General features: G+C 39.4%; 1 protein-coding gene across 1 annotated transcript in view; it reads right to left on the bottom strand.

Moving 5' to 3' along the window:
• The window catches only part of acsl6 (acyl-CoA synthetase long chain family member 6), a 35114-nt gene extending 18059 nt beyond the window's left edge, over positions 1-17055 (bottom strand). Inside the window, exons 1-3 of the mRNA XM_062433888.1 lie at positions 16960-17055; positions 2847-3067; positions 1436-1550 (exon numbers count right to left, since the gene is read on the bottom strand). Of these exons, the coding sequence (XP_062289872.1) occupies positions 1436-1550; positions 2847-3067; positions 16960-17005 (382 nt within the window). The 5' untranslated portion in view covers positions 17006-17055. The remainder of the gene's footprint in view (positions 1-1435; positions 1551-2846; positions 3068-16959) is intronic.
• Between the last annotated feature and the right edge of the window lie 569 nt (positions 17056-17624).

Raw genomic sequence — 17624 nt, 5'->3', positions numbered from 1 at the left:
GAGCTAATTTTAACAGCGTCTTATGTTGGGTAGTTTAGTCTACAACAATACATCATATTGTAAATATATATAGATAATGTGTTTTGGATGCAAAATTAGATGCAGCAACTGGTAACGAGCCATAAAATAAATACAGTGGCGTAACAAAGTACATCAACATGTTACATCCAATTGAAATACTCAAGTCAAGTAGTAAAGTATCTCAAAACAGTACTTAAGTACAGTACTTGCATATATCTACTTAATTACTTCAGATCACAGAGTGTTAGTGTTGGCAAAAAACATTTTAAAATCTTTATGATAACATTTTCCTAGAGGGAAAAACATAATATACTTTAAAATGTATGAAACTGTTAGCAGCCCTGAGTCTTAGACATGATGGTGATCAGGGTCACACATAACCTACGTAACCTTAACACTGTCTTGGTGTACTGGAGAGCTGTGAAATAGACACATCATCACGTCATTGAATACTGTACTAAACAGTAACATTTATGCACATCATCATTTTGACCAAGATACAACAGCAATTATTTGGCTTTCAGCTTTCAACCTTTGATTTGTAAAACACAGAACACATACTTGAACACAAAACATAATAAACACATAAAACATGTTACAAGGCATGTAAATACATACTAAAAAATACCAACAAGCTCACATTAAACATCAAAATCAGTGACAGCATAACATAAAACTACTCTAATACAATCATCTGTGGTTAAAACAAGAAATCTATCACCAGTTGTATGTGGAAAACGTATCACCTTCTGACTCATCCTGAGTGATTAATGCTTTAATGGGAACAGCTACAACTTTGGTGTGAGTTGTAGGTGTAATTTTGTTTGGATTGAACAACCACAACTCCAAAATCATTTTCTAATCATCATCAAGACATGTTTTAACATATATAAAATACTCTGCTTATAATAATTTGTGTCCGATGTGGTTTTTCCACATCACACTTGTGCAAGTTATATGGAAAGTTTCATAAACATGTTGGAGCAGTATAAGCTTCATAGCTGTGATGTCACCAATCATCCCGGCAGGAGTAAAACACATTTTTGAGTGGACTGGGTCTTTAAAATTATGAGGTTTTCACATTTCACTATGATACCATATACTATAATACATTTATCGAAAATCTCTATCCATGATCCCTTTAATTATATATTCACTGTTGTTATTTCATCAATTTTAAATTAATATTTTGATCACATTGACTTTGTTAACACTTGATTATTCTTTTGATGTATCTATTTTATTATAAGTCTGTATATTGTATGTATGTATATTGTACATTGTAATTCTATGTACTGGCTGTATGGCTGGCTTGAAAGATTCAACTATCCAGATGTATGAGCAAGATTGTTAACATCTGTCTGTATATGTACTGTGTTTTTGTGAGAGTTAGAGGTAGTTTTTCTCTACCCACCAGATATGTGGAGGCCTCTCTGGAAGACCTCGTACATGGTCTTGGCATCGTCATGGTAATGACTCAGCAGTTTGGAACTGTCGCCCATCATGGACCTTCGACCTCCATCTTCATGCTGACAAAAAGAGAGAGAGGGAGAGGGAGAGAGAGAGAGACAGCGTTTCATTATTTTTCTCTTTATAATCTGGTAGAAGAATGTAAATATATGAATGAAAACAAGATTTAATCCTCTATCATAAAGACTGTGTTGAATAGATACCAAAGCCTGACGGAGAGTAAGCAGAAAAAAGTTTTCCTTGTTCTCCAAATCTTGATCCACCTCTTGTCAGCTCACAAATTAATACAAAATATCAAAGCTGATGAGTTTAGTAGAGCTTTTACATCTTTTGTACATTTTTTGTGTACATTGTAGATGCATTACGGGTCATTAGAGTATATTTTCATAACGATGAAGAATGGTTGAAGCAAATTCTTTATTGCAACTCAGTCATTTCAGATATAAAGATAAGGGAGCTGGGCATGTTTTGAAGATCATAACACAATGCTGACCTAATTCTGCGTTTGTGTGTGCTTGTACTTTAGTTTGTACCTACACTCGTCAGACACACAGTCATCTCAATCTGTTAGACTGTTGTGTCGCTATCTCAAACACCTCAGTTCACTAAAGAACAACCTCATTGCCACAACAAGCTTTTACAAGGAGTTTCACATTTACTACAAACACTGCCAGCCTGTTGTTCCAGTGAGTGGGCACAGGGCTGTGGTGTGTGTGTGTGAAAAACAGTGTGTGTTTGATTTGGTTGGGATGGTGGTTACGATAAACCAGGACTGGGGTAAAATCAAGGGCATATTGCTTCCACAGCTTGTGAGCAATACATTAATTTAATATGCTTTTGGATGCACAGGTAAAGGTTTAATAGTGGCTAACACACCTTTGTCTGTATTTTTTTATAATTATGTAAATTTGATTTCAATATAATGCAATGTTATAAAGGTTTCTGAAAGATTTCTGAGTAAATTGAAAATAAATAGAACAGTATTTCTCTGACTGTTCTTTTAATACAATTACTTCAATCACTTAAAATCAGAACTTCTTCTACTCTTGTTTTTTGTGAATAAATCAAACTGAAAAACGTTTGTGTCCATGTGTCCATGTTTGTGAAAATGAATATTCATATGTACAAGTGTGTGTCTAATAAACACACAGTATCTGTAAAGTACCTGCGAAAGTGAATATGCGTATCTCTGAATTTGTCCATTAGTTTGTGGTGAGTAGATCAATGTCGGACAATGAGAGTTTATCTGTAAATCATTATTTTCCTTTTGTGTGTGAACGGAAATGTCAGCATTTGTGAGTGAGATTGCATTCATAAAGTGATTTTCTTAGTAGGAATGTGTGTGCCTGTCTTACCGGCACCTCTTCAGACTGGTGGAGCAGGCTACAGGGTGGTTTGATGGAGCGGGGTCTGGTGGCCAGCCAGTACGCCAGCACGGCGGTCAGTGCGCCGATGCCTACCAGCGTGGAGGTTGGCAGGGAGCGGAAAAACTGTCCGAGCTCGTCCATCTCCGGTATCCTCAGGCCGCTCATCATCTCCTGGGCCTGCATCTTCTCCATCAGGGTGGAACTCAGCTCTGCAGGAGGGAGGACACTCATCAACTTATGAAGAAGAATTTGCACTTTTTTGTGTCATGACATCTTTAAATCCAAACATTGGTTTGACACTGTGGGAAAAAAATATTTAATACACACCTGAAACACAAAAAGTATAAATTCTTTAGAAATTTTGGCCACATTTTATTTTTAATTTCTAAACAATACCCCATTTAGAACATTTATTTGCTTAGTAAGAGTTTTCAAATCAACATTTGGTGTAACAATTGTGATTTTTATGCTTTTTGATGGATCCTTTCATGATGAATCAATACCAAATCAATACCTCATTCAGCTAAATTGGCATACCGGGAATTGCTTTTTGGTTGTGGTATCGCTGCTGTCAAAATAACATGTTGATTATTGAATTCTAAATACATTAAATCCTGGTCTTCAGGCAGTATTTTCAAAGAAAGTTGCATTTTGGATCATCAAAGACAGAAAAAAGAAGAAGCTGGATTGAGACAGACAAAACCACTGTGTGACACAGGAACACTGGAATGCAGCAGTAAGCATAAAATTAACCAAAGTCAACACACAAACAGCCTGCATAATTAATAGTTGAAAGAACTGGATTTTTCTCTTCCACAGCCAACAAATGAACTCTGGATCCAAACCAAAACATCCAACACCTGAAAAATATTTGCCATGAAATTCTCCTCATCTATTCAGTGTGATGTTTTGCCCACTGAGCAGTTTTTAGAAAAACCACTACTGATGTCCTTATTATGTTACTGTGAGCCATCAATATGTTCCTCCACATGATCGTGTTCACTTAATGGACTTTGACATTTTATAGATTCATTTTAAAGATGGCAAAGCAGCATGTGGGATTTTCTAAAACAGCTCCGGACACAAAACATAATAGACTGATCAGTCACACTAGACTGATTGGCTCATTTATCACTCATTTAACCCTAACCACAAGTATCAAACATCACAAAAACATTTCACATGACAGGCATCTGACTTTTAGAAAAAAAGCTGTAACCTAGGATGGAAGTGGTGAGAAGTTCATTACCACTTCCGCACATGTGAGTGGGTTTGCCCAGACACACACTGCATGTGCCAACGGATTTTCTCAGCATTGTGTTTTAATGTGTGACAGTCTCGTGTTTTACGAAAACATCTGACCTCACATCTCCTTCCTCCACCCAGACCCTGTCAAACACATATTTTAGGTTTGATTAATAGCGCTGTGATGTTTGAGGGGTCTTCCCCCGCATTCTTACTTTTACTGTACAAGCAGCTCAGAAAAGATAATCTACACCAAAGCCCTGACAAGTGAGGGGACTGGAAAGTAGATAAAACAGACACACGCTCGGTGCGTGTGCATGGCGCTCTTTAAGGCTCAGCCTCCGTCACACACACACACACACACACACACACACACACACATAAATCGTGAGATGTATAATTTAACTGAGGGGGAGGGCGGCTGCAGTGCTGACTGGAGGGTTTCCTTTCCCTCCCCTGAGGAATGAGTCAGAGACAGCACCACCTGACTGAACGAATAGCATCGGGGTACTGCTGCAGCTCACGGCCAATCAGAATCATTTCCTATGTGCGTGCTCACTGTCTAACGCTATGCCTTCACACATACACATACACAAAACCGCAACATACAGTGAAACCGATTAGTATAAATATCTGAGGCCGTGGGAACATTGACTTCCCTCTTCACCTGTTCTGTTTTTAATAGAAGCACTATTTTTTCCATTTTACTAAAGGGAAGTTGAGTCGTTATGTCATAAATGTCTATGAAGATTCTCAGTCATCCAGGTCAACCAAATCTGGTTGCCCCCAATTCAACCCCCCTTGGATTTTTGTCACGCGAGAACCCACACTGAGGCGTGAGCATGCCTCAGGCAGGAAACCAGATACGTGACTTTCAAACACCTTTAAAAAGGAACAAAATGAATAAAGAAACAAAGCTAGTCTACTTCTGAGTTAATACATTTATAGGTGATTCATAAATGAGTATTGTAAACGTCTATTTGCAGGGTTATAGTCTGGATTTCTAGAAATATTATGGTCATGAGTCCTGTAAATGCAGTTTCAACACAACCAGGCTCTGCCAGGAATAATGAGCATTTTATGTACTTCTTCATTGGCCTTAAGTGGTCATATTTAAATATATTGAGATTAGGGTACAGAGTAGGGTACTTGGTCAACAGCAACAGTGATAATCTCAACTCAAAGCTACAGTAACACCTCGTCCTCACAAAAAATGACCTCATTAACAGAGGGATGCAGTAAATCATGTTTTTCAGTCTGTAATAAAAATCCAAACTGCTATGTAGCTTAATTAAATAATACAAAATTGAATATACACTCATCAGCTCATTTAAATATATTAATATTTATTGAAATTTGGTGATATCTGTACATACAAAGCCCCAGTGGCGGCGCTGTTGTTCTGTCCAGTAACAACATGAAGCTTTACTTTACAAACTAAGGGGGCACCAACAATTGTTAGATTTCACCAGTGAGATCAACATTTATCTTCCAAAAGAAATTATATAATATATCAAAATGCTACAAAGACATTACAGCCAATGTTAAATGACCAAATTCTTGCACAGATTAGTTCACTGTTCTTCCTGGTATCACAATGTGCCTCTTTCTCCTCTCCTTTCTCTCTCGCCTCTTGGCGCAACATAAATAAAGATTGATTGATTGATTGATTGATTGATTGATTGATTGACTGGGCAATCATATCACGAGTCCCCCCCCCCCAATGCTCATATGTTCTAGTGTCTACATGAAAGCACATACATGTGGTCAGCACTTATCATAATACAGTCATTTATAAAGCAGCACTTGTAGTACAGCTATCTGTCATCCCCTCTGTTGCTTTGATTCAAGTCAAGAGCACCGTACCTTCAACTGCTCAACAGTGAATTCCCTGATGCTGCTTCCCAAACACTACTTGGGCTTGAATCCTCCCAATTCAACTTAACTCGATCGTCTGTTGAGACTGAAACCTACATCGGCTGTAACTGAAAAACCACAGCATGACAGATCCCTCTGAGAAACAGTACTGCACCTTCAACCACACATAACTCTTAACTTCTCTTTTTTTTTCTTTTTTTACTGCATGATTCAAATATTTCCTCTTTTTCTGTTGTCCCTTTTTCTCTGTAGTTCCAGTAATCTTGATGGGGAATTAGAGCTGCTCAAGTGCTGGGAAATGTTGAGCGTGATTGGTGAAGTGTTTCGTTAATAGTAGGCATCACTTGATGATGGTTCTGAACTAAGCAAAATTGCTTACTGGTATTCGTATGGGTGCTGAAGCATTTACAAAGTCAAAGTTCATTCTGGGGGAAAAAAAGTCCTCTGTTGAGGACACGGAATGGCCCACTGTGCACTGCTGGAGTCTGTCCGACAGCTAGACTTAATTACTGTAAAGACCTGACAAAATGAAAACATAATCTGGCACAGATTCAAGTGTTTGGTAATGAACTGGTAATTCGGAGAAACCACAGACAAGGCCATCTCATCACAAAACACATAGAAGTGATGTTAAATGTGTAAAATATGAAACGAAATTAGGAACGGAAAGGGAACACTTCACCTGTAGATTTATCTCAAGTCAGCAAAATATCATGTCAGAACAACATTCAGATCTATAATCAGATCAATATGAATCCCATCATTTAATTGAGATTGATATTGAAGTTTTCTGAACCTTCCAAAATGAACGCAGTAAAATCATACATCAACAAAATTCAAAAAACAGCTACATTACATAAAAGCAAGTAAATTACAAATTTGGCTTAGTTTTTGGATGGCAGTCAGTTGGTCAGACATTCCATTTTGTCATTTTTTCCCCCTAGATTTTTATAAGATAAAAATGTGAAAAAATGGCAATAAATTTAAATACATTTTAAAAAGTAAATGGATGGTTTTGTTGTTCTGCTATCAGCCTTATGTGGTTGGTTAAAACTACATCTGAAGTTCAAATTTGATCACACAAGACTCACTGAATGAAACGAATGAATGAAAAAGTCTGTTTTCCCGTCACTTTACTCTCCACATTCACTACAGTATTCCCTACATCTCGCTTTGTATTCTTCAATCTGAAGAACAGCCGATATGTCTAAACAGTTCTGACGGGAAGATCAATGACAAAACACCAGCCAGGCGGGCAGCACACACACACGCATACTGTATCTTCCACTAATGGAGAAGTCCATGTAGTCTTGCCAACAGGACACAAACAGTTGAACCGTGTCATAAAATAAACAAACAAACCTTCCTGCAATTAAACACAGGCCAACAACAACAACTAACAAAACTAGCATTTTTAAAACCTCTCTCATAGAAACAGTAATATGACTTGTTTTACAACTGTGGGGGAACCAATTTAATTTCACAAGTGATCTGATTATATTGATATCTGATCTGATTGCCTTTATATTGGACGTACTCAGTAGGTGATTTGTGAATTTATAATGGTGGGATGACCCAATGGGAGGATTAGAGTTATGATTATCCTATAGGCCTAGCCTAATTTGGTATTATAACAGTAATTATAATTTTGATTTAATAGAACTGCTCTCAGGCTAAGTATATATTTTGTGTAGGTCTGTTCTTTAGCTGGATGTGGACATTAAAACTTCTGTAGTCATGTCTTCCCTAAAATATTTTGTTACAGAGGTTGCTTGGTGTGGAGGTGTATTTTCAGTAGCACACATGATACTGAATGATCATAGAAATATGATAGGAACAAGCACCAAGGAACAGGCACCCCCCTCATCCCCTCTCAAAGTGCCTACATACTTCATTTCATCACCTCATGATCACTTTTCAGATAATTTTGAGGATTTTATGTTGAAGAGAAATATGCTTAGACTAAAGACCAAAAGCTAATTGTGAAAATTATTATTATTATGTTGGATTAGAGGTCAAAGGCCTGTGTCCTTGTGTCCTTGATTGGTATTGTAAGCCCTTATGAATCACTGTGGGAATATGAAGATCAAGTGAGCTGCTCAGATGACATAAATGTAATGTATCGCTGCATGTGCTTTATGTCATGTTGAATGGACAGTGTGGCTTGGCTGCAGTGATGACAGTAGATTGGTCAGTGTTTGAATAGAGGAGCAGAGAAGCCTCCAACAGCTCTAAATATAGACAGACTCCATAACCCACTGACAAGTCCGCTGTGCTGAATGCTGGAATAGAAGACAGTGGGGAGAGAGTGCAGCTAGTTACAAAGGCATGAATGTACAAACACACACACACACACACACACACACACACACACACACACACACACACACACACACACACACACACACACACACACACACACACACACACACACACACACACACACACACACACACACACACACACACAGTGTCTCAAATAAAGGAAACAACATGGAGAGAAGCAGGAGTAGATGGAACAAGGAGAACTGGGTTGTTAATAATACTATATCCCCATAATAAGGCTAAAAAGGGCAAGTACAATAATCAAATTAAAGTGACTAGTGAGTAAACATTTGAAACAAAACTGTCAAATAAGCAACCAGTCTGAGAGCTGAACTAAAAACGTTATTTAGCTAAAGGTGGACTATGACTGAACGTGGCTTCTTATTTAACAGAAGCTTTTCTCTGCTTGAGGTCAAAAGATTCAGATAGAGCTGGAGAAATTTGGCTTAACTCGACAATTTTGACATTTTGACATTTTGATTCAGGTTCTTTGGGTCAGTAACACTCTTATTTTTATTGAATTTTATTGATACGATCGGTTCCACTGTCTTCTGTGTGTAATTCCTGAGAAAACCCTGATGATCTACGAATATACAGTATATAACATGTAAAATGAGGTGTCATCTTACTTGAATTTTGTAACAAAATCTATTTATTTGTTGTTCATCTCTGAAAGTTAAATGCTGCAAGACATTCAGATTTTATAGGTTGAGGTGGACTTATCTGGAAATATTCCTCATCTTTTGACTCATGAATGGAGTCTCACTCCTGGCACCCTAACCCTAACCCTAACCCTAACCCTAACCCTGTCTGTGGAACCTGCAGGGTTAAATGAACCAGCAAATGCCACTGCATAGATGGGCTTGCACGCCACATTTTCCTGCCCTGAAATAGCCCAACAGCAGCAAGAGACCCACTCTAGCCAGACACTTAATTGGCCTCCAGGAGAGATGGAAACATCTTACTGCCCCTCATTGTTTTCTCTCTTGTCTTTGTTCTGCCCACGTCTGACTTTTTCCTGCTTGACACTCTTTTCACTGCCAATAAAAATAATAATATCAACAAGAAAACAGGTCTCTGACAAAAACGAAGAAGAGGAGAGAGCAGGAAATCTTATCAGCAGGATATGACCAACACATATTTTAGCATAAACACTGTCCTTTGATGCCTCACTTAAACCTCAACTGAAAATGTTCCTCTTAAAAAAAAAATGATTTTCAGACTGTAGCCAGACAGAGCAGTGTTGAGTGCTTGGTGGGAGGCACTGAAAGGTCTTAAGAATCAAATATTCGTCTACTACACAGTGCCTATGTCCCGTTTCGGTTGCAAACTCCTTTGAAGTATGTATTTCCAGACTGAAAATGCCATAATGACACGAAAAGCCCGTCAGATGCCAAAGGCTCCCTCAAGAAATGACGTCTTCTCTTACTGTAGAAAGGATGACAGCATGTGTATCCTTCACTCAAGGTGACTCTAAATTGAATTCTCTGTACTCCGTCTCATTGGGGGAGGAGGGAGGAGGTACAGTCCTCCTTGGGCCACATCTACACTAGGTATGCAACCCCAGAAATTGGGCACAGATTAAATGTCTCTAGGGCTGTCCCAGCCAAGCTGCAACTAGCACAGCTTGAGGATAAAGCCAGTGTGGAGGTAATTTAAAGTGCACTGATGGCCCCTAGATGGTGGCTCCAAAAAATCCCTGGCTCCAAATGACTCACATTCAAAAGGTGTTAACTTCTAAAAACTTTTATAAAATAATTTAGTTTTGACAAAGTTGACAAATGCAAAGGAATGTAGTAAAAAATGGCAATGTTTATGTTTTTGAAGAACATGAAAAAATAAACGCATATATCTGACCCAGGTACATCACAAAGTGTAGAAACAGACTAAAAAAGAGAATTATGACACAGAATCATGACAATCATAAAAAGTGTCAATAACGACAACCAATAACATACTCTATTACTATCAGTATCTTCATGTACGCACAGTAAAAGTACTTGTTTTTGCCAGGCTCAGATTGTTATCTGCAAAAAATCAACTCTCACAAGATTTCCAGAGCGAGACTTCTCCTTGAGCGGAACTTGGTGAGACACAATAATAAACACACTGGATCAAGGATTTTATTTCTCTGTATGGTCCTTTCCATAATAATGTCATGTAATAATGTCAGACACAATCTGAGCCTGTCAGTGACAAAAGCAAGCACTTTTAGTTGACGTACATTAATGGGGTGCAATTCAGGATGGATGGATGTGGCCTGCGGGCTGCCAATTGAGTCAGTCATTTATCTTACTGAGTCATTATGGTCTCAATTGCTATGTGGTCATTTTGAAATTCATTGCTCTGTTAATATGATTTGAAGATTTTTAGTAGCTTTTATGTTCACACAAACAGGAGAACAGAACATGGATTTATATAATATAGTTGAGATGAGGCTTCATGCTAAAATGTGTGTGATTATTTGCTAATTATAGATAAACGGGTAATTTTCTCAGCTGTTTCAACCTTCTCCCCACTACAGCTTATGGCACTGTTTGGTGTCCAACTGTTTGTCCTGTAGTAACCTAAATAACACACTCCAGGGACACACACACTCAATGGAAACACACACACACACACACACACACACAAACACACACACACACACACACACACACACACACACACACACACACACACACACACACACACACACACACAGTTCATTCCTGTTGCCTTCTACAAAGATTGTTGCTACAGCTGTTGGCACAGAAGAACAGCAGGTCAGCAGCATCCCCATCAGCAACAGCAATGACCTTCATCAGCTTGTGCACTCAAAGACCTCTCCGTTTCACTTGTGAGATGACGAGCACATCACACCATGAATATCAAGTAATCTTCATTGTCACTGCAGAGAAAATTGCTTTACATTTACCATGTGGGCATTTAGCTGATGTATGGAGAGAGAAAGAATGCACAAGTTGCTCAAGGATGATGGACTGTTGATGTGTACCAATCTTACTGTTTCTTGGACAATCCCTCTAATTATTTCAATTAATGATAAAAAAAAGTAGCATAAATTTGCCTGAGGGAAGTTTAGTCAATTAATTAATTAATCAATCTAGGAAATGAGTCGACAACTATTTTGATAATTCAATAATCATTTTACTCATTTTTTAAGCAAAACTGCCAAGTATTCAGTTATTGCAGCTTCTCAAATGTGTGAATTTGAAGCTCTTCTGTGTCAACTGAGGAAGCTCCAGCCACTGATGAAGGCCATGAGTGCAGTTGAAAGCTCTGAAAAAAACTTATGGCTAGTCATTAACATCTAATTTTGTGCTACGGAACAAAGTTTTGATAGCTGCAGTCATCTCTTCACATTTATTATGTTACTAACGTGTCCTTGTGTTGATGACTGAGTATGATGTTTTGCAAAATTCTAAATCTAGCTTTCAGGGGGCAGCAATACACATACACTTGGCTGGAAAGCCTGACAGATGTGCACAGTCAAACAGTGTACAGATGGAACTTGATACAAAGTATATCATATGTAAGCAGAGCACATATGAACAGCTGGATTAAAAAAATAAATAAACATATGGGCATTCTGTACATGCAAGAGAATGTGCCTCAACAGTCAACTGACCTTCACTGGTGCCTGACTGCATGAAGCACAACTTTATGTTAAGATCAAGGTTAAATATTTTAGTTATAAAATTAATGAAAACAAACAAGTAACATTTTTACAGCTGTAAATATCCACTCAAAAGCTTGAATTAGCTTAAGATTGAATATATGTTTCAGCTAAACTACACTGTTCAGCTCAAACAAAAGGCCAAAATGCATTTGGATATATTAAGGTGTAAAATTTCTACTGAAGCATTTATTTTAAGCATGGAATTTGTTGTAATGGTGAATTACAACGGAGAAAAGGGAAATTTCCAGATTTATCCACTCACATGTAAATCTACTGAGAAGACAGCATTTTGAGAAGGAAAAGACATTTGACCAACTTCATACACGCTACATTAGTATTCCCATAAATACAGCAGCTTATCTAAAATGCCTCTGAATAGTCACTAACCATAAGACTTGTAAAAGGTTGGATGAACATGCCACCATCAATACGAAGGAGTCCCAATGCACTTACTCAGTCAGTATCAATAAAAGATAAGAAAACTTAACAAAATACAGATTTGAGCTACAGAGGCTTGTTTAATGCCGCAGTTACTAATCAGTCACCAGGGCATGAGGAGAAGATTTCTCTTCCTCTCTCAGGAAGATTCCACTTAGCGAACAATTTGGTGCACTGTGAGTACTGCAAGCCTTGTAGGGACAAGGGCTTGTGAATGGGCCAGCTAGACTTACTTTGACCTCAGAGGCTTAAAGCAGAGGAAATGCAAACCCTTCGTCCTTAAGTCCCGCCCCATCGGCCCATCCGAGGGCCGTCACCAATAATTAGAGTCCAGCGTGGGGAGATTACAGCCTATTAGCACAGAGACAGATGACCAGTAGTAACCTCACTACTGCACTCTATAAAAAGACATCCTGCTCAGTTTTCTCTTATTCGTTAAATGCTTTAAAAAAAAAATGCCACATCACTGCCCCCAATGCATTGCACTTTTCTTTTTCCTCTTGCTTTCCCTTTTTTTTTTTTTTTTTAACCATCAACACTTTATCATCCTGGACAGCAACTATTCTCTCACTCAATCTCTTAAACCACACATTCTTATCTCCCCCTTCCAGTTTTCTACTAAGACCACCCCCTCCAGAAGTCAAACCACCACTTCCTCCTGTCACTGTCACTTAGGGTTCAAGACACTGCAACATCCTGTGCACATGAAACATTAAACAGCCATTCACCTTATGAACTGAGAGGTAGCCAAACAGGTAACTGCAACCATCATTCATACAATAAAAAGAGCTAATGATACAATCAACAGAAGAAAGATGTACTACACACACACACACACACACACACACAAACACACACACACACATGCACACACATATACATGTATATACATATAGAGCAAAAGTAAAGATATACGTACAGAGCAAGAGGAGGGAATGAAAATGAAAAAAACATCAAGAAGCAAATCAGTAAAAAAATTAATTGAGCTCTAAATTGTAATTGCATTGCAGAAGGGCTAAATCAGCTGTGGTCTAGGCAGTGACACTTACAAAGGCGTCGGAGGAAGCCAGGCAGCCGGTGTGGTGTGATGTGTGTCTGTGTATGTGTATGTGTACGTGTGTGTGTACGTGGTGTGTAGAGGGGCCTCAGGCGGATATCACATTGCCCTGTGCAAACTAGTGATTACCTTCCCATTGCTACCGGCGAGATTAAGCTGAGGTAAGCAAGAGAAGGGCAGCGAGATGCGTTTTGGCCTAGTTTGAGCCTGGCTGGCCTCCGTATCACACCACCCTCAGCTCAACAGACGCTGCGCTCTCTCACCACACCCACCCGCACGCCCCTCCCTCCACCACTCTTTCTCTCTCTAGCTCTCTTTCTCTCTGGCAACCTCCCCTACTCAAACACACAGTGCTCATCCTCACCTTCACTAAATGAGACACGGGCTGGCATAGTAACACACAATATACATGCATGTGCAGACAAGCAAATGAAAAAAAAACTGTCTGCTACATGGTTGGTATTTGCACATTTAAACAAATTACACACAGCATCACTGAATGAGGCTGCACCCTGTCTGATTTGACTATCAAAGCGAGAGGGCAGGTCAGCCTACAGCTATCAGTCTGGGGGGTTTAGGGTCCCTTATGGGCTGTAAGACACTTTTTTCAGGATAATGAGGTTACTGAATGGTAGAATAGGGAACTGAGTACATACTGTGTACATTCAACATCAGACATATTTATTCAATGCTTTTGTGATTGTGAAATTATGGAAAAGTTGAACCCTTGACTAACGGTTTGACCTGAAAGGGAAAACCACCTTGTATAATTGTTCAGCATTGTGCATGTGTATCCTGTTATGGGTTTTTGTGGTTTAGGGGGTTCATTTTAGAGTTTGTGAGCCAAACAATTCAACACTTATTAAGCTAAAGTCTAGATAGTGAAAGTGTTCCTCTTCTACATGTTTACTTTCTGAGGAATTAAGTGAAGTAGCCAGTATCTTATGTTGATGAGCACTCATTTTTGAAATTTTGATATCAAACACTGAGGCTTTATAATTGAACAAGGCTTCTTGAGGAGTTTTCTCATTTCCATAAAGGTTTATTGTATCAGTGGGCTCACATAACACAACTATAAATGCACACCTAACAAAGAAAACACTGAGTGCTGCTTGGAAGAATGATATAAGAGAACTATAGTTGTACACGTGACAGACAGAAAGACCTGGTTCATCACTTAAGGTTGAGCCATTACTCCCCAGTATCCCACTATATGAAGAAGAGTATGCATTTAATGCTGAAACAGCAATGAGCCACTTAAAAGGAAGGCTGAACATCCAGACTGACTGATACTATTGATTAAACTGGGAGTGAAACTTTAGAGCAGTGTTTATGTAAAATCACCACCACCACCAGCACAAGTCACCTCGCTGATATATAATTGTTGCCAAATCTAACCAAAAGACATCGCTTGCAGATGTGTAAATGCAGGAATTGGTCTTGGTACGATACATACATCCTGCCTCATTAATCCTAACATTTGTGCACAGCAAAAGACTTAAGACTCAACATTTATTCTGTATTGTGCAGTCATGCAATGTGCATTTAATTTGAAGGTTTTCAACATCTCATAATCCCTTTGCCTCCCACCTTCTGTTTTGTTACAGTTCCTATTCAATTAAGATAGAGAAGAATGACAAAAGGGTAATAAGTCATACTTAAGAGACACACAGGTACACACCATTACTCCTGTGTTGTTACTGGGCCTTGTTTTGTGTTGAGCAGATAAGCTAAAACCCTAAATACTAAAACATCATTGGTTTACAAAATTTCCAACCAAAGGGCGGGGCAAAGCAAGAACCATCGTTCATTTATTAAATATTGAGGAGGGAAAAAGAATAGGTTTACACGCTGTGCAGAGCTGCACTATTTGGTGATTAAAATGAATTATTTAGTGTGGAGCAGCACGTTTTAGGGATGTGATGACAGGTTAAAGGTGTCATGAGTGTCCCTCAGGGGGAGGGAGGTGGGTTAGGGTTAGGGTTAGAAACCATGTCGGCCCTCAGTACAGATTGGCTACCCCGATAATTAATTATATAGACACCTGCAAATCCATGACTGCAAAATGTAATATTAATGCACCAACCAAACCAACCATTTTTCACTTTGCCACCATGCTGTGCAGCCGGCTTTGAAGACCGACACTCTTTGGCGGTGAAATAAACGATTACATGCAAGCCTATTTAACATTATAACTTAGTTTTGCATATGATCTACCAGCATGATCCATTAAAAATCCTTCACTGCACTATATTTTTTAATGACACGTTGCATAAAAGCAATAGCCACGCTGTTGTGCCGCACAACGTCTCTAATCTGGCCTGCAAAGCTGTACAAAAAAAGAAGCTTGTAAAGGATTATATCTTTTGAAAAAAAAAAAAAAAAGACCCTCGCGCATTTTAAAGACGACTAGAGGTCAACGACCGTGTCTCTGGACAATTTCGATGCCCGGAAAACCGCTCTGTAACTCGGGGTGGGGTTTTGCCGGTCAGAACGGAGCATGCTGTGCTCTCCGGTTTGCAGGATTTCAGCACCCCTCTCTCCTGGACAGCTCCATCCAATCAACTCCGGACATTCCAGGCGCGTCATCGTTCCTCATCCTCCTCATCCTCCCTCCCTCCCTCCATCACTGAGGCATGGTGGAGGACACCAACGACACAGACATAATGCTTGAGACTCACAACCGGCTTTCTAGCAAACTGATATTTGTTAATTCGCATAAAAGTGTAAGAGATGGATGTTTGCACAGCCAGGTTTAGGTAGAAAACACACAACCAGAAGGTCCTGAAAGAGGAATGTTATGAGATATCAGCTAATAGGGCTCCCCCCCCCCCCCCTTCTAAATGACGTGTGTCCGGTTAAGCACAATGTCACACGACCTTAGCAGCTGGCCGGCCTCAAATGCACACGTTTTATCCCGTTTGGCTTACAGTGAGAACAGGCCTTTCCTTAATGGATATTAAACACACACACTTCCATAAAACTGAAATCACTGATCTGCAGAATGAGCCGCATTTAGTAGCAACACGCTTGCATTCAGCCGCATGGCAGCTTGTCCACACCTCTGTGACTGATGCAAGGTAAAATAAACCTGAAAGCATCCTCGGTGTTTGCCTAATAATCCAGGACTGACATTCAAGCACTCTGGCTGAATCATTTTACAGCCTACTGTAATCTGAAATGTTAACGCGTTGTATCGAGCTGGTTCATACACGTGTAGTCTGAGAAAATGTTAAAATGTTACTGGCGTCACCGCGCAGGCAAATCGCCAGCTGCAGGCATAGACTACACATTAAACACTCGACGTTAGATGTTGTGTAATTGAGTAGAAACGCTACAACCTTTGGTAAATAAAAAAGCCGGCAATGAATGACACAATGCATCTCGGACACGGCCCCTGCCAGACAGGTGCATCGCCCCGGCCTGACGACGCTAGATCATAAAGATGCATGCAAAACAGTGACGGATTCCAAAACTCACCTAATATAATCCAGAGCGACCCAGACACCAAAACGAATGCGAGCATGTCTTTCTCATTGAGTCAGCTGTCCCGGCGCAGGAGCGGCTCAAAACTGCAGCATCGACTGCAGCAAGTCGCCCACAATCTGGGAGATTAAGAAGGGGAGGGGAGGGGGGACGACAATATATCTGAAGCAGACCACAGTGGGAGAGCTGGGCAGGGGTCGATGATGTCCAACCGGTTTACTGTGCAGCTTTCGGCCGCAAAAAAAAAGAGGAATGTGTTGACTGAAGAAACAAACCCCGGTGGCCTATTAAAGCATCCTCCTCCTGGTGGATTTTCCACCTTCACCTAGTTGGCTGCTGCGCAATGGCAGACACCCCTGCTGAAATTAAAGGGCTACAGGTCGGGCGGAAGATGCGATCGACACCAAGGTTAATAGGGATAACGTCTATTCTGGATGCAAACATGTAAATATTCATTAGATTCTCATATGTGTTGTCAAATAATCATTCATGCTTGTACCTAAAATCTATGCTAGAATTTGGACGTTTAAAGGCTTTATTTATATATAAAATTATTGCATATACAGCCTCAGATGGGTATTTAAAAATTAATATTTATATTATTGATATTTTTTCGTTTAAAAATAAGTTATTTTGTTTCATGCCACATCACACCATAT

This window comes from Scomber scombrus, chromosome 14 (assembly GCF_963691925.1).
Source record: "Scomber scombrus chromosome 14, fScoSco1.1, whole genome shotgun sequence".
Classification (NCBI taxonomy): Eukaryota; Metazoa; Chordata; class Actinopteri; order Scombriformes; family Scombridae; genus Scomber; species Scomber scombrus.
This window is presented reverse-complemented; position numbering and strand designations above follow the sequence as displayed.